The sequence below is a fragment of the Anoplolepis gracilipes genome, chromosome 12 (assembly GCF_047496725.1).
Source record: "Anoplolepis gracilipes chromosome 12, ASM4749672v1, whole genome shotgun sequence".
Taxonomy (NCBI): domain Eukaryota; kingdom Metazoa; phylum Arthropoda; class Insecta; order Hymenoptera; family Formicidae; genus Anoplolepis; species Anoplolepis gracilipes.
The window spans coordinates 11,665,001-11,689,795 of NC_132981.1; the positions used below are offsets into that span (position 1 = coordinate 11,665,001).

Genomic DNA, 24,795 nt, shown 5'->3' on the forward strand with positions numbered 1-24,795 from the left:
TGCATAAAAAAGTCTCTTGAATTGCTGTGTTGGTTTTTTACGCGTATACACATGTTAAAACTTTATTAAAACTTTTACAAATATATAATTGAAATTTTTACGCACTTTTCAACTTTTTTTCTATATATCATATATTTTTCTAATTTTCAGGATTTTATATTACAGTTTAATACGATTTTTCATTGATTCCTTTAACATCTATATCTTAAACATTTTTCATATTGAAGAAAAATGTAAGACTTGTGTTGGAAAAGCCAAAACATTTTGTAATTGTGTTGAATTAATTATATGTGAAATAAAATAAAAATCAAGAATTAAATGTAACAAGTAATCAAAGATGAACTATCATCATCAATATATTGGCTTGCTTTTGCAAGTAATTTATTTGATCGCGAATTGCTTCGCGGAAAATTTAATACTTAATGTAAACTATAAAAAACCAATTGCTGTAACTAGTAACGCGTTTCTCAGTTTTACACTGGATCCAGCAACCTTACTGCATAGTACCGATGCATTCACGTAAGTATTTCATTAAAAAGAAAAAATTTACAAATACTAACAAAATATTAATTTTTACAAACATTAGTAAAATATTAATTAAAAATAATTATTTTATTTTGCAGGAATTGGTATTTTATTGAATTTATATCAAAGTTTCAGTTAATGTTTCGTCAATTTTTCGAAAAAAATTAATTTTTGATAAATTTCTTAATTTTATGAAATATTTTAATTTTTTTTTATTACATATTATAATTATTAATATTTTAAAAACAGAAATTGTAAGTAACTATTAAAAGTTTTTAATTGTTGTCAATAAAATACCAATCTGTTAAGATTATTTTTTGTTATATAAAGTTACTGTCATATATAAGATGAGTTATAATATAGTGCAATACAATAATAAAGTTTGAATTTTATTTTATTATAATCTATCTCTCTGTAATTGAGAAGATAAAAGAAGCCCTTTTGAGTTCAAACATTCTAATAAAAAAGTATGTTTAAATATAAAAAGAAATGTCTGATAAAAAAAGAAATCTATATTATTACAATCTGTATTAATCATTCAGCCAGAATATCGAAAGAAGCACAAACATGGCCCGAGGTTTGATGCCTGCTTACATTCGTCTTGGAGGATCACAAAGCAACTCTTATATCTTTGAGCGAGAGTATTCGCATAACGCTGATGTCGATTCAAATAACACGTTTGGTAAAGTATTATATTAAATATTTTAAATCTTAAAAGATTCTCTGTAGATCTCTTAAGATCTCTAAATCTAGAAACTTTTAACGAACGACGTATTTAATCCGAAAATGTATCGTGTACAGAAAATTTAGTTATACCAAGTATTAAATTATAATCATAAAATTTGTTTTATTCCTTTTTTGTGTTTAATAGTTTCATTTCATATATATATAACGAAACTATGACACAAAAAGTGTGATAAAACAAATTTTCTCTAATAAAATAATTACACGACAATGAAACTTATATCATATAAAATAGAAACAAACTAATTTTTTTATCACATAATTTAATGCAATAGTATACTTTATGTAAATATAAGAAACTTTGAAAAAAACAAGACTTGAGCAATACATTGCATCGAGCCGAAGACTGCAAAAATGACACAAACTCTTTAATAAAAAACTCTTAAATAAAAAATTACAAAAATTAATTGTTCATATGTTTTCAATAAATATGACAATGTTCTAATTTCCTGACCATGCGACGAATTTAATCGTTGTGAACGGACTAAAAGGATAGCAAGGACGATGTCAATGAATGAGGACGGTGCGATGATGTAATGCTAATGTCATTAATTCATTTTGAGGTTGCCAGTAGTTATATGCACGTCCATTAGCCTTGATAGCAAGAGCGCTCAGTGAGTGTCATAATGCAACGTCGACAAGCTGCGAGATAATAGTATGATCGTGAATTTCAAAGCGTCAATGTAATATTTAAATTATTGCACTTGTGCCGATATAAAGTAATGTTGAATAAATAACATTTGCTGATGCAATTACAAACGTCAAGTTATTCTCAATTAGTTATTGATTAATCGTTAATCAGTCTATTTAAATAAGTTTTTAAATATAAATCTATTTATGTGTTAATCGCAATTTCGTCTCTCTCTCTCTCTCTCTCTCTCTCTCTCTCTCTCTCTCTCTCCCTCTCTATTTTATATTAAATTAAAAGTTTACCTTTATTATTAGAAAGTTAAAACTTTAGAAAATAACTAGAAAATACTTTACTCTTAAATAGTTAATTTATTTTAAAAAATCTTTCTGTTTCAATTAAACCATTTGCATTTATTATGATCACATTTATAATTGCGATATTTGCAAATACATTTATGAAAAAAGATTTAAAATTGTTATGTATTATTCACGAATGTACATATTTTATATCAAATGTGATAGCATTTGCCTATTCTTTATTTAAATGGTTAAATCAAAACTTTATTGCCTCGTATACATGTACAAAAAATACAAAAAATAATATTGAAGACATGTATTGAAAAGTTGAGCCTTGAAAGATTATATCAATGTGCATATTTCAGGAAATTATTGTCAATTGTATTTTTGTTGTTCAATTATATTGATATTTTCGTAAAAAAATTAAAAATTCAATTTTTAGCAATTTAATAAAAATAATAATAATTTTATGTATAAGATGCGTATGTGTTTGAGATTATCACTATTCTTTGTTTAGGTCGTCCTACAGAATGTTGAAATTTTACGCGTTTTAATTTTGTAGAAAACCAATGGACACTGATATATCAATGGGCAAAAAACATTGGATTCGATATAATAGTATGCATCGCACCTCGAAATATATATATCGAGAATACATCAAAAATACATTTAAAAAATTGGACAAACATAACGGAGCTTCTCTCTTTTAGCGATCTCATGGGTTACAACATCAACTGGCAATTGGGTTATGGTAAAAATCTTTGAAAACTTTATGTTTCTGAAGCAATGATATATATATATATATATATATATATATATATATATAACATTAGATTGAAACTTAGTATTTAATATCTCAGAGTGAATTTAAAATTTTATAAATTTCTTAAATATAAAAAAAAAAATACATTTTTTAAATATTTAATTTTTTGAATTATTCTATAAAAAATATAAAATTTATATATTTTTTTAAAATATCTAATTTTTTAATTGTTATAAAATATTTTTCCGTAGAATGCCAAACTAAATGCAATTTATCCGGTGGAGATCTAGGACAATATGTCGCAAATTTGCGTGAAATGCTGAAGACTTTCCCGAGATATTCAAATAGTTTAATCACGGGACCAGACATTGTGGGTTATAGAACAGCGAAAGAGCAGAAATATCTTCAAGATTATCTTACTTTGGCAGACACTGCGCTTTCGGCAATTACATGGCATCCGTAAGTGTTTTATTTTATCTTATAAATAGATATATTTAATACATAAAAATTCTATGAAAATAAAATTGCATTACGTTGATAAAAAATTGTTTTTCTCTATATGATTTGTGATAAATATGTAATAAAATTATATTTTAATTTAAAAACACCGGTATACATATACATATGTAATTTTAATTTTTGTTTAAATATACATATATATATATATATATATATATATATATATATATGTATATTTAAACTTAGTCAAAAATAAATATTAAGTAAATTAAAATAAATTAAATTAATAATATATAATAATAATAATAATAATAAATAATAACATAAAAATATAATAAAAAATAATACTAAAGTAAAATAATAAGATGTTACACAAATTAGATTTGTGTGCGTAATAAAAAATAATAAAAAAATAAAAGAAAATTAACCAATATCTTGGATGGATTTAATATTATGTAATCGTTAATCATATTAATTACTAACAGGAATTATTGTCAAATAATTTCAGCGATTTTGCTAGTGTCTCTTTAAATAATGACATTATTTCCATGTATTACGATAATATGGTTGCTGATAAGAACGAGCTGTACAAAATTATCAGTCATATGACGAGCAAAAAACCGTTATGGATTGGTAAGAACGTTCTAAAGTTATAAAATAAACTATATAATAGTATTGTCAAAATTTATATAATTATTTATATTTATACGTTGTACAGTTGAATTTTATATTTATATTATATTTATGTTATATTTATATTTATCTAATTTTTACCTATTTGTGTCTTATATTTTTATTTAAACGTTTTATATTTAATTTATATGTATCATATTACACATAGATTTTATGCGCGCGCACGCGCGCGATGTAAAATTCATATATTTATAAAATTATTTACATGCATCTATTGTTATGTAATAGCGGAATCAAAACCCGAAAAGTTTAAACATACATATCTAGGAGCACTTACTTGGACGATAAGACTTGGAAATGCTGCAAAACTTGACACACAAGTTATAATGAGACAACCATCAAATTTTTATAAAGCAACTCCTGTAAGTCACTTGCAATATCTTAAATGTATTCAGCTATATCTATCGTATATTATTAAACACATTTAACTGCATTTGATATATATTGTAGTAACTGATAAAAAGATTATAGAAATATCAAAAATTGTATGTGAGATGGATTTACGTGCTTAAATTAAATGAGATAAATACAAAAAATTATAAGATACTATTAATAATATCATTTTTATAATCAGGATTACTGGGTATCTTTATTACACAAGACCTTAGTGGGGCGCCAAGTTTTGGAACTAAAACTTCAATCAAACAACGAAAGTTCCGTACATTTGTATAGCCAATGCACGAAACCTTCTGCGTTGTACGATAAAGGAGCTATTACCATTTTCGGTGTAAATTTAACGCCAAAAGAAGTGACCGCTTATCTAAAAGATCTCAAAATCAAAATTCTTCACAAATACATTCTGTCGCCAGATTTCACAACTGGCAACAAAATGTTTTCAGAGTAAGTAACTTTATAACATATGTGTATTGTATATTAAATAAAGCACTTTGCAAAATTCTTTCGTATATAATATTATTATAAACGAAATATAGTGTGTGTATATATATATATATATATTATTATTAAAATATTATTTTTTAGAAAAATCTTATTAAATAACAAACCACTCGATTTAATAAACGATGAAAAATTACCTAATTTAAATCCAGAGATCATTATCAAGCCTGATGGTTCTGAATTAAAGCTCTCTTCCGGGGACATAGGTTTCTGGGTTATACCTAATGCAAAGGTAAACTAATATATACAAAAATATTTCGCCTATCAAATTTAAAAATAACTGAAATAGTATCAATTTAATAGGTAGAAGCTTGCGTTTATTCTGAGGAGGAAACGGCCGATAACATTACAGAAAAGAAATTACATACGATACAAGATAAAAATATCATTCAACAAGACAATCAAGAAGAAAGAAACATTAATAACATGAAAAATTATCAGCATTTAGTGCAGGGATCTGGAAGAATAAAGAGAGATATCGGCAAGAATTTAGAAATAGGCCCGAGGAAAAACAATGTTTTCAAGAGACGTCCGAAACTTGACAATATGAAAGATTATATAAGCGAGAAAAATACAAAGCGGAAGAATGATTTCAGAAGAGATGAATTGTCGATACCATTTAATCCAAGGACCACCGATAGCGACGAGAACAATTTCTACGGCTTCTTTCGACGTAAGCCTATCAAAGGATTCCCCGAAAGCGACATTTTTATCACAATGGGAGACTCGTTGGAGCAAAATAGCAAAGATTACGATTATGTTGAAGATGAAAACAATGAAAACGGTTCAATGCAAAATACGAAGCATAGAAATGAAAAACATATAGAAGATGATACATGGATAGAAATGGAAAATGATCACATACCAAACGAGTTCTTTGAAAATGTTAAGTTTTTCAATACAAGAATTAAGGAAAATCCGAAAAACTATGATGATCTATTGCAAGCAGAATTTTCCCCCCAAAAATATGAGAATGTCAGAGATAATGATAAAATAACTGCGATAAAAGTTTTTCAAGAACAATTACCCAACAAGAAAAAGGAAAAACGAGCCGTAGAAAAGAGCATGCAACAGTTAATTAATTACTACAATTCCAAAGAACAATTACATGATCGTGATACGAAATACGAAGCACCAGGTCTTGCATTGAGACGCTTTTCGACGCCATTAAGCCAATTTGTCAAAAGTCCAATTTACATCAATCATCAAGAGTCAAATATAAAACCTGAAGAAACAAAACTGAAAGTGGAATCAGGATTAAAAGCTTCGAGTTTTTTTTATCAACCTTCTCAAACTGCCACTGTAAATTCGAATTATAACAATTACCATACTAAAAATATAAAACACGAGCAAACCAACTTGAATAAAGATAAGATTTTGGCCACGAATATATCAGGTAGTACTGATAATATTAAAACAGAAACAATTAAATTTCCCCGAGGTAATGATGTAAATATGGAATATTCTAGTCGCGAAAAACAATATCCTATTTTTTATAATAAAAGAGTTAAAAGAAGTAATCAGGCAAAGATGCAAAAAGTCCTTGCTGAGGAAATGATTAAAGAAAATAAAGAAAATTCCGGAAATTGCCATTGTAGAAATATCCGAGCTTCCCATTTGTCAAAGAAGCTTTGTTATTGTCGTGTAAAACGCGATAGTCAAATATTTTCAGATTCTTCTTCAGAAATAGAAAGGATAAAGAGCGTAGTAGGAAACGCGCAATCGAAAAGAAATGTTGAAAATTCTACGATGAAAGAAGAAGACGAGGAAATTATGGCGGGAGAGATACTCCCAAGTGAAAGTATCGAATCCGATTATGAAGAATATGAAATAACTGCAGGAACTATAACCACGGAATCAAATACATTGGATTATAGTGGATTACCAAGCTCCACAATGCAGACCATCGATGAAAATTCAACATCAATAATAATGGATAATTCAGAAATAAACAATACTTGGGAGCAATATGAAAATGTAGACAAATCTAACATCAAGAAGTTTTTAATAAATTCAACATTTTCTTTAAATAACGAAGAAGATTCAAATAACAATAATATTGTTAACAATGACATTACAAAAGAAATATTTTTTCGTACCAAGTTATCAGACGTCCAATCGGAAAACAAGAAAACGACGTGCGATCCTTTCCAGATTGTTTCTAAAATGTCTTTGGATAATAAAAATAATCGGCAAGAACTGGTTGCCTCCACGACTGAGTATAGACAGGAAACGACCCGCGAAAAAACGCAAGATCTCATTAACAAGAAGAAAAAAGCCGACAATTCAGTTTATTCAACAGTCACCGAAAGTCAGAAAAACGAAGAACGGCATGACAATAACTATAAAATTAGTTTGAGCTCGACAAATTCTCTAGAAACAACGGAAATCTTTTCCGAAGAACAGGCGACGACGGAAGCAATTTTATTGAAGCAAATAGCGGATATAGCAATTGACAATTCGGGATCGAACGGGATCGAGTCAAGAACGAAATCAAAAGATAAAGATATACAACAAAATGTAGAAGATAATCCGAATCGAAATATTGAATCTGAAATGAAGTTAAAGAAAAATATCGACACGAAGAAATTGAAAACCATATGTCAGCCATTGAGAGAAAATGCCAGATATGAGGACAGATACTTGAACAGACGCGCCAAACAGATCAACAAGCTGAAAGAAAAGCTGTATGAGAAACGAAAGAGACTGTTGCAGCAGTCTTGTCATGAACTAACAAAGATTGCCGACGAACAGAAGCGGAATCTGAAGAGAAGAGAAACGTGGGAGAAATTTTACGGAAACGATGATTTTCGTCATCCGATCGATCGAGAAGAGTTTGTTGGCATTCTGATCGACGACGACGTTACTTATAAAGATAATAATAATGAAATATATGAAATTCCTATTGAATTTGTTTCCAAACAGTATGAAAATATTCCAAGTCGACTGTATACACTTCCGGAAGTAAAAAAACAACATTATCCGAAATATAGTAAATATTATCAATATCCTCGATATTTGAAAGTAATTGAAGATGATGGAGAATCAACATTTATACCTTCAGATCGCAAATATAATCAATATTATGAGCATCTTCCAAAAATAATTCAAGATAAACAAGAAGCATCTAGATTTTCGGATCGTAAACATGATCAAGATTGTCAGTATTCCGAAAAAATAATTGCAGACGAATCAAAAGCAACTTCTAAATTTTCTGATCGTAGAATATTTGCAATCGATCCTTCAACGTACCGTAACGGTGAGCCGATATTACAATTGTACGAGAACCACTCCAAACTTCCGAAATATTATTCGAAGATTAAATCCGAAAATCAAAATTCAGTTCCAAGATGGATGCTTGAAAAAATCAGTCGAGTTCTTTCGAAATCAACATTTAGCCAAGATCAACATCAAATTCCCAAGTTACACGAATACACGAAGAAAACACCGATTAAAAATGACGAAGAAAATGCTAATGTCGTATATATTTTTGACGCACAAAGACAACATAACCGACCGAATAATCTCGCGAGATTTGCACAAAATTGGTTAAATCCCTCCGATCGTTGGAATATCAATCAAACTGTAAATAATAACACAGCAAATAAATTAAATAATATTTATAGAAATCTTGAAGTGGGACATGATAATTTAGACGTTCCTATAACGGATAACAAAACAGAATTGAAAAAAGATGTGGGAATTGGAAAATATATAGAAAACGAACAATTTGTCAATTCTCATGATGAAAAAAAATTTAAAGCTATTGCAGAGTCAGAATATAGAACAGAACTTTTGAATAATAAGAGAAAAAATGTAGCAGGGAATATAAATAATAAAATAGTTACAGATACTCCAGAAATTAATAAATTGAACAATTCAAATGAGAAGATACAAAATGACATAAATATTAAGATGTCTAGCAATAATAAGACAATCAAAGAAGTCGAAAAAATTCTTGATAATGATTTTGGATTAAGTAAACTTGAAAAAGGAAATGCAAGAACAAGGATACGAAGAAATATTGAACAACAAAAGAGCGATGAATATCTACAGCGATTGTTATATCATCTGTAACGTATTTCATTGTTTTATTTATATTTATTACTTTATTGAATGAGATCTCTTGTGTATATATATATATAGACAAATAACAATATTGACACTAAAGTTTATGTATAATAATTGTAGAGAGAGCGCAATTTTTTGTTATATTTTATATATTATGTAATGTAACATATACAGGGTATCCCAGACTTACCATCTGTTAATGATAGATTTCTGAGGCCATTTAGAGACTAAAATCCTATCAAAATGTCGAGACTATAATAGTTTGTCATGCTAATTGGTCAGCTTTAAACTCTTATCATTTGAAAATTATTATAGTCTCAAATTTTAGTATTAGGATTTTCGTCTCTAAATGGCCTCAGGAATCCACCATTAACAGGTGATACGATAAATCTGGGGCACCCTGTATATTTATTGTTTTAGTAAAATAAGATATAAATATTTTTAAAATTTCACAATTAAATCTTTAAATATTTTTCTATTTTTATTTGTTTGTCAGTATTAAATAACATATTATTCTTTTGATCTTTAGATTAACAAAAAAAGGTACACGAGATGGATCAATCTATGGTACGTATGATCATTTGAAGAAAAGCTCCGAGGAAATATTTTGCAAACAGCCAATCCCACTTTATCACTTGTCAAAAAATGATGAATCATTATTAAACACTGTCTTGTTTCAAAAATTAAAAAATTACTTGACTTGCTCGGAAAAAGACTTGGAAATCAATCAGCAAGATGAAAAAAAATCTAAGTCACGAAAGTATATCGTATTTATACCGTCTAAGGAGAAGGATTCATATAAGATGTTAGAAGTGAAAGATTATGACGAGTCGTTAGAAACTTTCGAGATTCCTTATTTCGAGAATCAATATTTATCACGAAAACTATCAGATTCAATAATTAGAGATTCGGATGATAAATCTTCAGAAGAACTTATATACGAAAATCTTTCGGATCTGTTAAATGAGAATATTGAAAATATTTCAGATAAAAAGGTTTATTCATCAGAAAATGTGCAGGATGTTTCTGTAGATGTCAAAGATAGTGGAATTAATCATGAATTAGAAAAGGAAGACGAACAATTTAATAGCGAAGAAATCAGATATTTATCAGACCAAATACGATCTGATAAATATGGAATGTTTTTACTATTTCCCTGGAAAAAAAATAGGAATATTAGGCAGCGAAGAGAGATTAGAAACAGGCTGAATGGAGGCATAAATCAAATCGATGACGAGGTAAATATTTTCTTAACGCAATAACAACCTGTTGAAATTGCGATTGATCTTTTAGGTGAAAAAGATATGTATGCAATTATCAGGCAATATATAAAAAGAGTATAACATCCAAACTCAACCTGAGTTAAAAATTACATTTATATTAATATTTTATAGTGTATACTTATACAAGAGCTACAAAATAATATGACTTATTATTAAAAACTCAGTCAGTAATCACTACTTCTAATAATTATTTCTCGATAATTATGTTAACCGCACTCTTTTATTAAAGTATGCAAAGATAATTACTAAATTAATGAGAATAATTTATTTCGATAGATTAGTTCAATTTCTGCGACGTTATTTATTATTATATTATTTCAATTAGTAAATGTAATTTTCTATTCTTCTCTTTCTTCTCTCTACTTTCTTTTTTTACATTATTAGTATCATTGTGTTTTAATATACTATTTTATTTTTATAAGATGCAGTCAAATAAGCTCAACTCGATTGAAAACATCAAAAGCAAAGACATTGAAAATTCTTTAAATAATAACAATATTGATAAACAAGAAAAAGAAAAAATGATAACGAAAAAAGATATAGAAACAAATTATTTACAAACTCAAATAGACAAAAGAACTGATGATAATCTGCTAGAAGATTTCATAAAAGCTCGTAAGAAGAATTATTTATTATATAATAATAAAATTCTTTCAATGAAAAACAAAGAAAAGGATAAAAGTTTAAAAAGCAATATTTTGAAGAGCAATGAAAAATTACCATCTTTCACAGAAAAGGTAATTCAAAAATTACAAAATTACACAATTACCGACGGCTTGGAAAACATGCAAAATCTCACGGAATCTGTGGAACCAGTTATCGAAAATTTCAAAGAAAAATACAACGAGACTGTATTAGGTTCGGATGAAGAAAAACATTTAAAAAATATAACTTCCGAAACTACCAGCAATTTTTTTCAAGCTGCGATTGAACATATAAAAAAATTTATTTCATTTTTACAAATTTTCCAAATCTTTATGTAAGTATATATATAAATTTTAAGTAACCTCAAATAAAACAAAAAAAGATTTAGCTAATATACTGTATGATATACAATAGTATATCTAAACTTTCTGTAAAGTGTACGTAGCATAAATATATATAGTCTCAATATTTAATGCTGGTTATATATGTTAATAATTTTACCATGATTACTGAGAATGCGCGTAAATGATAAGATAAATTTTTTTAAATTATGAGAAAGCCAAATATTTACACATACATATACAAATACACACACACAGCGCACGCGCGGATATAACACATATATATATATTAAATATATAAAGCTATAAATTATGAGAAAAATAAAAATTGATAATATAATATTTATGCAATTTATTTTTAAAATATTAAAAGATTAATTATATTTCAATTAAATATGTATCTAATATTTTTGTAATTTTTGAAGAAGAAAATTAAATTGAGATAACTATTTTGTACAAACTTTATATACGATGTAGTAATAATTACTACAAAAAACCTATACCTTTATAATTCTTCTTTAGTATGCTTCTAAATATTATGTCAAAATCACTTACCTTTCCTGATAACACATTATCTTTGTCACATCAGGAACTACGTGTATTCATAATTTTTCTTTCGTTTGTAACTGTGCCGTTTAAAAGTTAAAATATAATTGCAAAAACACGGCGAGATCATATTTCGAACATTTTCAAAAATTGACAAAAACTACTTTTTTATTACAAATATAATAACGCAAATAAATGAAAAAAATCACTAAAAATTACAAACAATTTGAAAAATACCATACGAAAAGATTTAAAATATTTGTAAAATCGTTACATTTTTTATTGCAAATGTACTATAATTTTTAGTAAGACATCAAACAAAAGAAAAATTGTTGTAAACGATTACAAATAATCTTATATTAAGATGTATCATATGTTATTGTTTTTATTTTTGTCAAATAAATTATTTCTCTAAAATGCTACATCTATATGTAGCTTTGATTTTTTTATTGTAAACAAAATTATTCTTCAAATAACTACAAGATACTATCATTTTCTAATAAATGAGTGAAGAACTTAGTTTATTAAAGTAGGAGCTGCTAAGTTTACTCCTTATATATACAATATAAATTTTTATATGCATATATGTATAAAATTTTATATGTTTATCCTTTTCCATATTTTTAAATTTAATATATTATAATAATAGCAATTTTATTTTTAATATTTCTATTATTCTAACAAATTATGAAAATAATAATAAGGCAATAATAAGTGAAGAATACGGTGTGTGAAAATTAATACGACTAAACATTGTCATTAATCCTTTCTGCCAGCGGATATCTCTCGTATGTTAAAATTCTTTTATAAAATTCACGATCAAAGTAAATAGATCACGTAAATACGTATTATTTATTTTTATTTTGCAATATGTTTCTTTTTATTTAATAAAGAAAAAATTTTGCCGCAGGTCAAAAATAAGTCACACAAAATCCGCTGTATGCTCCGGCTTTCGGCTTTGAGGCCAAACGTTGTCCGTTTTCCGAGAGGATTAATTGCACGAATATAATAAATTTACTCACCAGTCGTTGCGATGCTACAATTGTCATCCTGTCAACTCCTTTGTGTCGATGACATCATCCAGGTTTCATAAAGCACATACTTGCAGGAAAATTTAATTCCGAAATTTCACTATTCACACGCAATATTTTACATAATTTTCCAAGATTTATCACTCGCAAACTTCTTCCAAAGTAGATATTATGCGAATTTTTTAGAGCAACGCGCGACAATAATTAGAAAGAGATCATTATTAGCACATATGTTCATTAATGTTTAAAAAACAATTTTTTAACGACAGCATCAGTACATTCGCATCACCGATATTTGTAATGAAGACACTTTGTGCGGCAAAGAGCGATGCACTGACTAGATGGCTGCTTATCGTTTTTACGAAAAAGCGCTAACTTGATTAGTTATCGCTTATTGTCACGTTATTCCCGCACGTTCTGCCGACACAAGCCATACATATATTTCCGCGTAAATCGACCGATACTTTTTCTCGACACTCCCGACACTTGCTCATCATCTTCGATATCTTTGATGCTCGGTCAGGAATATGTTTGGAATACAAAAATCTTAATTTTATGCATGTATAATAGTGCGCAATATACTGTATGAGCGCCAAAATCGCGAAACATTTCGACTTTCTTACGGCTGATCCGATTCCAAAATAATATGCCACGTGAAACATTTTGAGCTAATTTCTAATAAATGCCACATTAATGCAAAAGACAAACGTGTAAGAATAATACATGTACTCAAACTTAATTGTTATTTACTATACCCATCTTCAAGAGAATCATCTTTTGGCTGTCACATTATTTATTAACAAGGACAACATTATATAAAGAGTTAATATCTTGTAAAATCTTGTGATTGCTAATTGCTTTATGGGTTCATCTTTCAAACGACTTATTGTTAGTCTATTAATTTTGTTGTTCCTTGTGTTTTGTATTCTTAGTCCAATATTAAAGATATACTTTAATATTGTTTTTACTTTAATACATATCACTTCTAAGAGAGTGTCTTATTTTTTGTGCAAATGCTTGTAAATGAGTAACAGTATAAATATGAATATCAAAATTAATTAAAATCAAGCAGAAAGCGCAACAATAATATATCTCGAAAACTATTAATTATTTTATCAATTCTCTCTATGTTTCATTAATATACGATATACTTTTATATTTATATGTGATTGTGTTATGTATATTTATAAGTGAGTATAAAAATAATTATTTTTTTATACCATATAAAAAAAAGGAAAAAATATATAAAATTATTTGTAGAAGTTATAATATCGTGTATATTGTGAGTGAGATGAATTGCTGTCAAAAGAACTCTCAGTGACATATGAATAGGTACCTGGTTAAACTGTTAGAAAAGCCGGAAGAGGATAAAACGGAAAATGTATTACAATTAGATAACTTTTTTTTAATGAGAAAGTAAAAAAGGCAAGAGAGAACTAATGGCTATACGTATTCATGAAATAATTCCTAGTAATTCTAAAAAAGACATTAAAAAATTAAAAATAATACACACATTTATAAATCAAGATACACTCTTTATTAATATATCTATATATATAAATGTATTATTTTTTTGTATTAATATATCTATATCTTTAATAATACACACACATCCTATCTCTTTCTTTCTCTCTTTATTAATGTATATATATATATATATATATATATATATATATCCTGATATGTATAAAGATGTGTATTGTTTATAATTCTTTAACGTTTTTTTTGCGTTACACACAACGCGTAAAATTATAAATAAAATTCTGTTTCGAATTTTGTCGCGAATTATAGATGTGTTATTGACTATATTGTATAATAAATTAATAATAAAAATTCAATAATATATATATATATATATATATATATATATATATATATACAAATTTTTCAATTATTATGATTAATAATTTAAGTTTTAAGCAGACACGGATAAACTAACAAACGTGAATGTTATAAAAAAAATTGATAATATAGATAAATATAGTCATTATATAAACTTACAATTTTGATGCTCCTAATATTACGTTTACTACTTAATAATTTAAATAAAAATTAAATACAATAAAGATTAATTTTAGAATTGTTTTAAGCAAATATATTTTTATATTATAATTTAGAATTGCGCATAACAATTAAAAATATTTATATCCGTAGAATGTCATGAAAAATATTATAACCGCAGGAGGTTCTTAAAAAAATGAGGTCATTAATGAATTGAATCAAAACCTGTTCACACATATATACATACGATTACGACATAAAGGACATAATGGATTAAGTTTCATAACAATGTATTGACAAAAGATATTTGTAACCAATGAATCGTCAAATTATTTAGTGCACTTTTGATCACGATCAAATTCAATTCGTCTTTGGAGAACAAAGTATATCAGAGCAAAGTATACAAATTTCGCTATAACATATTATTTATTGTAACACTTGTAATATTATATTTAATTTTGTATTCTTTTAAATTAAAATTAATTTATAAATTTTTTAATAATTTAACTTCTTTTAATATAAATTTTGTTTATATTTTTTATATAGTTCTTTCTCCCCCCTCTTCTTTCTCTCTCTCTCTCTCTCTCTCTCTCTCTCTCTCTCTCTCTATATATATATATATATATCTTGTTTATGCATATTATTTTATTTAAAAATTATAATTGTTATTTTATTTTGATTTAATTGAATTTAATTGTGTTAATTTCTCTTATTTTATCAGTTTTTTAAATTTTAATATTAGTTTAAATTTATTTAATCTAATTGTATTTTTACTTACAGTGTTCTAATAAATTCTAACATAATTGTTAAGAAAAAATTACGTAATCTAGTGGATACTGTACATACTGCGCTATAAATATTTTTACTGTTATAACTATTATTTTTTGTGTAAAATAAAAGTAATTTTGTGTCCAAAATCAAGGAGCATAATAACGTCAAGTGGTTAACAGTGAATGTGTATCAATATGTATAAAAATACTTTGATTGTATTGATGTTACTTGTGATTGTCCGTTCAGAGGAAATTTCCGTCAAGGATGTGGCGCAAGCAAATTTCTCAAATTTAAGGTAATTAAAAACTCTTAATTGTTTGATAAATTAAAAATTTAATTCAAGATTATTTTAGATACTTATAATTCATGAATAAATTAAAATTTTCAATAAAAAAATTTAATTCTTAATAAATATAATAATTAAAATTAAATTTTGCAAAAAATTTGTTTTTATCGAACACAGATTTTAATATTTTTTTATATAAATTAATAATATAAAAAATGTTATTATTAGAGTACTTTTTCATGTGTATGTATAATTTTTGAAACTTTATATAATATATCCTAATGCAAATGGCAAATATAAAAGTATGTTAATAATATAAAAGTATGTTAATCTTAATTGCTTAATTATTTATGTCACAATCGTTTATATCATTTGTGCATACAATAAACTGCTGAATTTTGCAAAAAATTTTTAAATTTTAAGCTTTGAAGTTGCCAGATTGTCAATTACATGATAATGAATGTTTAGAATATCTATGGATGATTTAAAAATAAAATAGAAACATATATATATATTTATATATAATATCTTTGATATAAAAATTATCTATTCGTCTTTCGTACGAACTTATTATATTTAAATTATATGTAAATTAAATTTTATTCAAATAAAGGTGAGTTGATTAAATTAATTTTTAGCATATTTATTTACTTATAGATTATCGACAATTCTTCCATACTTATCTTTGCACAATGATCAAAATCTCACAAAGGATAATGCAAAGAGATCGCTCTTTTTATTAATGCCATCATCACAGATCACAAAACGAGATAAATACAAAAAGCCAAATAATATAGGCCAGAAAACGAAACGTTGCGGAACGTTACCTCGGAAAAATAAATTTTTTTTATTATCGAGAAAGGAAGACTCTATGAAAACAGAGATGAATACAGGAGACCTTAATAAAAATATCAAAATCTCTAGGGAAACTTCGAATCCCCGTACTTTCGTAAAAAATGTAAAATACTTGCAAGAAAATCTGGCAAATAAAATGAAAGCTAAAACACTAAAAAATAATATGTTTTTACGAGCTTCCAAGAATAATATAAATGCAGAAAATATAATTTTGAATTTAAAATCTCGAGGAAAGGTAAAGAAGTGTAATACGGAAAATTGTGTTTGTTATTGCAAAGAGAAGAACTGCTTTTCTACATCATCAATGGAAAGTTCATCGGATATGTTAAGTTCTTCTAAAAAAGACAAAAAGCCTGAACAAATAAATCATCAGAGACTAGCAAAACACAAAAATACAAAATCAAATATCTTCCAGCACACATCGCCAAAGTTGTATCATAAAGGTCTTCAAAAATTACGTGTTCCTAATCTAAACAATTTTTTCCCAACACGATTCTATCAAGAAAGAATATGCGATACTCCCCCTGCTTCAATTCTATACGAAAAACCTTCAAATATTTTGCCTTATATAGGAAACGAGAAAAAATTGAATATTGGAGTTCCATTTACCTCGTTTAAGGACAGATTAAATTTTCGAGTTAAAAATAACACCTGCAATCAACCGATTATCCATCAAAATTTATATCCCTATTCACGTATAGTTGAAGAAAGTCAAGTTGGAAATCCTGTATCAACTACTTCATCTTCGACAAGCTATGTTGATGCAACAACTATTACACAAACAGAAAGTGATCTTGAATCGATTGAAATTACTGAAAAAGATGAAAAACATTTGCTTAAGTTAACTGCAGAAACTCCGAATAATTATGTAGACATGTCAATTGATTCAGAAACGGAAACTAATTTTTATCCAAATTATTCGAACGATGTAACTGAAGAAAGCAGTACTACAGACTTTTATAATTTAGATGAAACAATGTATAAATTAGAAGATTCTACAGAAAAAATTAAAGGAAATCAAGAAAATGATTTTTCTAAACTAATGCCATTTTTTACAAATTATGTTGAAATAACAACACCATCCATCTATCCGTCAATCACGCGTAATGAAAAATTGGTAAACATGGAAGAGTGTATAAAGTTATTCGGTCGCGACGTGTGCGTACTCAGTGCGACGTCACCAGAAATATTTGCAAAACAGACACAAGAGAACGATATAAATGAATATTCTACGATTCGAATTCCGGAATATATCATACAAATGTCCACTAAAGAAGGAACAACGTTGAATAATATCAATTATTCAGATAAATTTAAAATAATCGATACATATGCACAATCAAAGCCGTCCACTAGTAAAATCGAAACGTCAACTGTCGATTCGAATGAGTATTTCCAATCAACAAATGCAGAATTAAATGTTGAGGCTAATACAAATTTCCCACAAGAATTTTATCAATATGCAGAATCTACCGAGCAAACTTATGAATCAGATGACAATTGTGATAAAAATAAATTATTTAAAAAATTGATGAATCAGATATCTGATAAATCCATGGAGACTGCCAGAAACACACTGTTAGGAAAAAGTAAAAGTTATACAGTTAAACTATTGTCAAGTCCAAATAACAAAAAAACAAATCCAACTTCGAGTGAGAATTATCTTTATTCTACTAACTCATATGAATATAATAACGATAAGGAAATAAATAATTTGAAAGATGATGAACAAACTTTGATAACAGATATAAATGTTAATTCATGGAGCACTCTTGGAGTATTATGGAATAGTCTTTGTAAAGAAGAGGCTACAAATATTATTAATTATGATTTCAAAACTGGATATAATTCTGAAGAAAAAAATAGAAATTATCTAAAACAATCAAATATTAATATCTATCCCGGAAGAAAAATTTCTCAAGAAGAATTTAAAGAAGAGGATACAACCGTTAATCATGATTCAAAAATCGGATATAATTTTAAAGAGGAAATTACAAATAAATTTGATGAATCAAGGATCAATACTTCTCGTGAGAAAAAAATTTTTCAAGGACAATCTGAAGAAATTACAACTATCAATTATGATTCTAAAGCAATATATGATTTTGAGGAAGAAAATATGTATGATTTGAAAAAATTAAATACTGATTTTAATTCTGAAAAAGAAATACTTCAAGAACAGCTTGAAAGAGAAATTATAACACCTATGAGTACTGATTCTACCACCGAATATAATTTTGAAGAAACAACTGATAACGATTTATTAGGAACAAAAACAATTGATCTTGAAGATGAGATTCTTCGGGAACAACCTTTAATGCAATACCTTGATTATGAAATAATAAATGATTTAAATAATAAAGAAGATACCACCAATAATCCCGAAACAATTATTGATTTGCCGTCAAAAAGATTACCATACTGTGATAACACTTTACTTTTAAATTCCATCCGAAAGGTCATCAACGACTTTGCATCAAACACTTCCTTAACCGAAACAAAAAATCTTGACAAAAATATTCTTCAGACACAAGGTAAAAGTTTGCTGCCAGAAATTTTACAAATTCCGAATCTCAAAAGTATTTTGTCAATTCCGCAAATAGAAAACACGATCGTAGAAAAGGTGAAAGATATTCTATCTGATGTCGAATACGAGGAAGACAAAAACACGTACAGTGAAGAAAACACAACAAGAGAAACTATTTATAAAACAGAAAAAGATGAAAGAGATCAAATCTTAAATGGAATACAGAAGATAGAGAAGAAGATGCAAGGTAATGAAGTGAAAGAATTAGTTGAACCATTAAAAACTACAGTGAGTTATGATAAAGCTATTTTGCAAAATAATCTCATATCAACAATTTCCATAGAACCAAATTTAATAAAAGCTGAAGAATTGAATAAAAAAGAAAAAAGTATAGTCTCAGAGACAACTACAATTTCATCGATTATGACTAAAAATGTTGATGAAACAGAAAAAATTATCGTTAACTTAACGTCGAGAATAAAGGACATTAATGCAAATAATGATAATAATAAATCAATAAATTGTTATGTACTGGATAATAAAAATTTACAAGATACAAAAAATTATCATATCAATAATGAAAATGTCCAAGTTACAACAATATCCTCGAATTTTATGGAAAAAATTTCACCCAACTATGCACAGATATCGAATGGGATAATTTCAGGAAACATGGAAGAAGTTAAAGATATCGGGGATGAAACTGAATATATCTTAAATAGAAAAATATTGACTAAGCCATCTGACAAAAATTTAATTTCATCTACAAATGTAAAATATCGAAATGAGGAATCGAAGATCGCTTCTTCAACTGATGAAATTGATCCAGCAATAATATTAGAGAGGATTGAGCATAATTTATCGCCAATAAAATATTATTCACCGGAAATTTTAAAATACATAAAAAGTCATCATGTTAATGCTGATACAAATGTTAAAGTAACGACAGCATTTGCAAATTATATGCAAGAAACTTTATCCAATTACACACAAATGTCGGATGATATAATTTCACAAAATGGAGCAAGTCCTGAAGATGTCGGAGACGAAAGGGAAAGCATATTAAATGACAAAACATTGACTACTGTAATTGATAATGTAATCTCATTTATAAATATAGACTATGAAAATTATGAATCTAAAGTCACTCCTTCGATAGATCAAAATACTTTAGATTCACAGCAGCAGAATTTTATGACAAAAGATAACATTATTGCCCACATTAAAACCCACGAAGCTACTACAGAAATTCAACAGACCTATGCAGAACCTACATACTTTCCAAAAATCAGTTCATCCTCATCGGCTTGTAAAGCTGATGCAAATAGCAATGATAATAAGAACAAGAATAGCAATAACAATAACAGTGACAATCTAATTGGCAATAAAATATATAATGCTAATGATATCACTACAGAAACAGACAAAGTAATTATTTCATCCTCCAAATCATGTTTTTTCAGCGATCCTTTTCACTTATTCCCCTCCGATATCTCGGAACTTGAGAAATCTAAACTCTATTACATTAGCGATAATATGACAGCAGCATTCCCATTAGAGGTCAGAAAATTGAAAGACAATACTTATGCGTTGTCGATCAAGAATATATGTGAGCAGATTTTTGAGAGAAAATGTTCCTGCTGTGTGCCACTGCAAGGACATGTGATTTTATCATGGAATAAAAATCAAGACGAAAAAGACGATAAATGTAATATAATGACTTCAAGTCAAGAGAATGCGAAGAACGTTAAAAAGGATTATTATTCGACTGAATCACCTAGCATAATGATAACGACTAAGGAGGAAAATACCTTAAAGATGCAAAAATCAGAAGAAGGAAGGTTGAGCGTGCACTATCATTGGAAAAGAAATTTGAATGATAATAATCTAATAACAATTTTGATGCCAGTCATTGATTTTGCGAAAAAATATAATTTATTGCTCGATTTTAACAAAAGGAAAATGCTATTTAACGAAACTGGATCTCATGACATAATAAGGCAAAACAACGATAAATCATTAATAAAGTCAATCAGAAAATTTAAATATGATCAATTAGAAAGAAAAAATCTCAATGAAAATTTGGAAACAAAGAAAAATGAATTTATGAATGAAAATAAAGATGCAATTGATAAGTTACAAAATTCGGTAAATTTTCGAGGAAGAAAAGATATCACGATGAGCACGAATTTCTCAACATCCCCAATTTCCCAAGATTTTGAAAATTCAATAGAAATTGAATCATGGAAGAAAAATAGAAAAGCAAATCAAGTTGAAATAACTGAAGACTTGCATAAATTAGAAAGTGAGAAAAATACTCAAAATGTAAACACTGAGCGAAAAACAAATTCTAAAAATCAAAAAAGAAATCCTCTTTTTAAAAGAATTAATATTTTCAAAAAAGACACCGAGATAAAGAATGAAGAAATGAAATCGGATAATCAAATAACGGATATCGAAAAAGGTAATCGTTATATCAAATCGTAATGAAAGAGTAAAAATGTAAGAAGAATGCAAATAGAAATTTTATTTTAGGAGATGTTAGGGTTTTCAGCAAGAAAAAAGAGAGAAAATCTCAGCAAATTATAGAATCTGAAAATCAAGAGAAAATTCCTATTTCAAGGATTATTATTTCCGGAAACAAAGTAGGCAAGAGCGAAAAAATAAATTGGGATAAATTAGCAGATATTGAACAAGGTAATAATCACTTAAATGATAAAAATAATGTAATAAACTATAATAATAAAAAATTGAATGATTCTGGTTTTTAGAAAACGCTTTCTATAAAAAGAAGAAGAGGGAGCATAAAGTGTGCACGATTGATAACAAGCAGAATAATTCAAAAATTAAAATTTCTGAAGAAGATAATAAAAAGCCATATTATAGATATCAGCGAAATGCAAACGGCATCATAAATAAAAAAGCAGAATTAGTGAAATCTATGCTTTTTTGGTTTAAAAGTCTTTTCTCAGATAAATAAAATATAAGGAATAGATATTTTTTAAAAATCTCTCTCTCTCTCTCTTTCTTAAAATAAAATATAAATAATAAAGTTAAATTTCTTTCTTGTACATTTCTTTCTTTGTAAAATAATCTCCAAAAATTTATTAAGGTACAAAGATATTAAAGTATAAAGATTCACGAGATTTTAAACTTTGTTATTATAAACTTTTTAAATGAATTATATATTTTTGTAATTACAATGATAATTAAATTCAAATAATGTATTGCACGTAATTTAATAATTTAATAAATTATATAATGTAATAATAGAATATGTATACACAACAGTTATATATAGTATATGTTAATTTACTTTTCAAATATTTATCATTTTCTTTGCCTACAAATTTAACAGTTTTTTTAGAAATTTGTCAATGACGCAATATTAATTATTATTATTATTAAAAAATATATAATTTTTTATTTCATCTTACTAATTGTAACTCATTTTTGTAACCCATGGTACATACTCTACTGTCATTTAAATTTATTAAAAAATTAATTGTATAAATATGAATAATATATATATAAGGAAATATTTGTAAAACGTTTATAAAAATGTTGAAATTTAATATTTTTCTTTACTTAGCTTTTTCTTTTCAATTCTTCAAAGAGAGTATATTATTTGAGGTATATAATAATAAGTAACTTATATTTTTTTTTATCGCGACTTAAGATAATTTATTAATATGCTGTAATATGTAATCTATTGTTCTGATAATATTATATTATTATATTATTCTCCGATATATGTACACAGATTGTCAGTACTTACATACTAGCAATATTGAAAAATTATTGATGTAAGATAAGGTATACGTTTATTCAATTACGTGATATATGCATATGTACTACTACTAGTTTCGGGCGGGACACACACAAAACGGATGAATCACATAACCTTGAAGGATTTAAAAATGAAGAGTGATGAGAGGTTATGTTGATCAGAGACTGAATGCTTTGACGTTTCTATCTACGCGATTCAAACATGGGTTTGTTTGGAAAATCGCAGGAAAAGAATCCTAAAGAAATGGTGAGATTTTTTAGAAAACCTAATTTGATTTGTTAACATTAATATCATTTTGTAGGTTCAAGAATGGACTCACAAATTAAGAAAGGAAGGTTATCAGCTTGACAGGCAGGTTAGAGGTGAGTTTGGAAAAAGGAAAATTTCCAAGAAAAATCTTCAAGATATTGAACAAATTAAAATTAATTTCTTTAATCAGCAAGAATCTTAATCTTTATCTCAAATTTTTGATTTTGAAGTTTTTATTTTAACCTTAGAAAGAAAGAGTTTACAAAATGTACAAGATTTTAGAAATATTCTTATAACACCTATATTTTTAGTATTCTTAAACTTTAAAATATTTAAAATCTTTAGTACAATTATCTATTTACAGTTAAATCAAGTATTTTTTTATTTCTTTTCTTTTACACTTACTCTAAATATTGTTTATACAATCAATGCTTTTTTTCACACAGCAATTCAAAGAGAAGAGGAAAAAGTAAAACGTTCCCTAAAGGAAGCGGCAAAGAAAGGAGATAAAGATGTGTGCAAGATCCTTGCAAAGGAAATTATAAGAGCTCGAAAAGCTTGTAACAAAATTTATACTTCCAAGGCACATTTAAATTCTGTATCATTACAAATGAAAAATCAATTGGCAACAATCAGAGTTGCCGGTTCAGTTTCAAAGTCTACAGAAGTGATGCAAGCAATGCAGTCTTTGGTAAGAGTACCAGAAGTAGCTGCAACTATGAGAGAAATGTCAAAGGAAATGATGAAAGCAGGAATTATTGAGGAGATGTTGGATGAAACGATGGAGTCTATCGAGGATTCTGAAGATATGGAGGATGAAGCTGACGAAGAAGTTGATAAGGTAAGTTATATTTTTGTTTTATTTTATATTTCATTTAATACTTAGGAGTCTTTCAAATTATGGATACTCCAAAAAATTCTATCGAATAGTTTCCTTTTATTTTCATTATGAAAAGAGAGATCTGTAAAAATATTAATTATATATAAAATTTCTACTTACAGATTTTATGGGAGGTGACAGCTGGTCAGTTGGGTACAGCTCCTGCAGTTGTCACAGAGAATCCTGGTTCAATCGCAGCCTCTACATCTGCAGAAGAAGAAACAGAAGATGATGACAAAGAACTTGAAGAGATGAAAAACAGATTGCAGAGCCTTCGCAGTTAGAGGCACAACTAAATAATTGAAGTATATTTACGCTAAATGTCAGGGAAATATAAGTATCATAACATAACAATTATTAAATAAATAATAACATAAATTATATAAATAGTATTTGCTAAAAATAATATTTATCATATGTTGTTTCGCTATTTATATGTAAATATTGTATGTACTATCGCTTTGTAGAGTACTTAAACAAGTATCTATTTTTACATTTACCATTAAATAAT

At 27.0% G+C, this 24,795-nt stretch overlaps 3 protein-coding genes and 1 long non-coding RNA gene across 6 annotated transcripts in view; 3 read left to right on the forward strand and 1 right to left on the reverse strand.

Moving 5' to 3' along the window:
- Positions 1 to 13,249, reverse strand: part of LOC140671617 (uncharacterized) — a 156,171-nt gene extending 142,922 nt beyond the window's left edge. Inside the window, exon 1 of the long non-coding RNA XR_012047775.1 lies at positions 12,917 to 13,249. This is a non-coding gene — a long non-coding RNA (uncharacterized lncRNA). The remainder of the gene's footprint in view (positions 1 to 12,916) is intronic.
- On the forward strand, positions 200 to 15,104 carry LOC140671610 (uncharacterized). Of its 3 annotated transcripts, none has more exons than XM_072903049.1 (13): positions 200 to 519; positions 1,068 to 1,207; positions 2,759 to 2,947; positions 3,211 to 3,418; positions 3,927 to 4,051; positions 4,340 to 4,473; positions 4,686 to 4,951; positions 5,093 to 5,240; positions 5,312 to 9,081; positions 9,609 to 10,317; positions 10,785 to 10,977; positions 11,095 to 11,341; positions 12,805 to 12,983. In XM_072903049.1, the coding sequence occupies exons 1-13, from the start codon at positions 338 to 340 to the stop codon at positions 12,854 to 12,856; spliced, it is 6,363 nt and encodes a 2,120-aa protein (XP_072759150.1). In that variant the 5' UTR covers positions 200 to 337; the 3' UTR covers positions 12,857 to 12,983. The 3 variants fall into 3 exon arrangements, with proteins under 3 accessions (XP_072759150.1, XP_072759151.1, XP_072759149.1); XM_072903050.1 differs by lacking the exon at positions 12,805 to 12,983 and adding an exon at positions 15,080 to 15,104 and having other exon boundaries at positions 201 to 519; XM_072903048.1 differs by lacking the exon at positions 12,805 to 12,983 and having other exon boundaries at positions 201 to 519; positions 10,785 to 11,678.
- Positions 15,105 to 15,636: 532 nt separating this feature from the next.
- Positions 15,637 to 22,347, forward strand: LOC140671873 (uncharacterized). Its single transcript, XM_072903563.1, has 4 exons — positions 15,637 to 15,992; positions 16,641 to 21,829; positions 21,901 to 22,062; positions 22,137 to 22,347. The coding sequence occupies exons 1-4, from the start codon at positions 15,880 to 15,882 to the stop codon at positions 22,343 to 22,345; spliced, it is 5,673 nt and encodes a 1,890-aa protein (XP_072759664.1). The 5' UTR covers positions 15,637 to 15,879; the 3' UTR covers positions 22,346 to 22,347.
- Positions 22,348 to 23,124: 777 nt separating this feature from the next.
- Vps24 (vacuolar protein sorting 24) lies at positions 23,125 to 24,795 on the forward strand. The gene is made up of 4 exons (XM_072903306.1): positions 23,125 to 23,401; positions 23,457 to 23,517; positions 23,851 to 24,245; positions 24,407 to 24,795. Exons 1-4 carry the CDS (start codon positions 23,357 to 23,359, stop codon positions 24,566 to 24,568), a joined length of 663 nt encoding a protein of 220 aa, XP_072759407.1. The 5' UTR covers positions 23,125 to 23,356; the 3' UTR covers positions 24,569 to 24,795.

Excerpts from the sequence above, each read along its gene's own strand:
- LOC140671610 (XM_072903048.1), top strand. The coding sequence starts at position 338 with ATGAACTATCATCATCAATATATTGGCTTGCTTTTGCAAGTAATTTAT. Across the intron at positions 5,241-5,311 it reads GGGTTATACCTAATGCAAAG|GTAGAAGCTTGCGTTTATTC; the intron begins GTAAACTAATAT and ends TCAATTTAATAG. Across the intron at positions 9,082-9,608 it reads CAGCGATTGTTATATCATCT|ATTAACAAAAAAAGGTACAC; the intron begins GTAACGTATTTC and ends TTTGATCTTTAG.
- Vps24 (XM_072903306.1), top strand. The coding sequence starts at position 23,357 with ATGGGTTTGTTTGGAAAATCGCAGGAAAAGAATCCTAAAGAAATG. Across the intron at positions 23,402-23,456 it reads AAAAGAATCCTAAAGAAATG|GTTCAAGAATGGACTCACAA; the intron begins GTGAGATTTTTT and ends ATCATTTTGTAG. Across the intron at positions 23,518-23,850 it reads GCTTGACAGGCAGGTTAGAG|CAATTCAAAGAGAAGAGGAA; the intron begins GTGAGTTTGGAA and ends TTTTTCACACAG.
- LOC140671873 (XM_072903563.1), top strand. The coding sequence starts at position 15,880 with ATGTGTATCAATATGTATAAAAATACTTTGATTGTATTGATGTTACTT. Across the intron at positions 15,993-16,640 it reads GCAAATTTCTCAAATTTAAG|ATTATCGACAATTCTTCCAT; the intron begins GTAATTAAAAAC and ends ATTTACTTATAG. Across the intron at positions 21,830-21,900 it reads AATAACGGATATCGAAAAAG|GAGATGTTAGGGTTTTCAGC; the intron begins GTAATCGTTATA and ends ATTTTATTTTAG.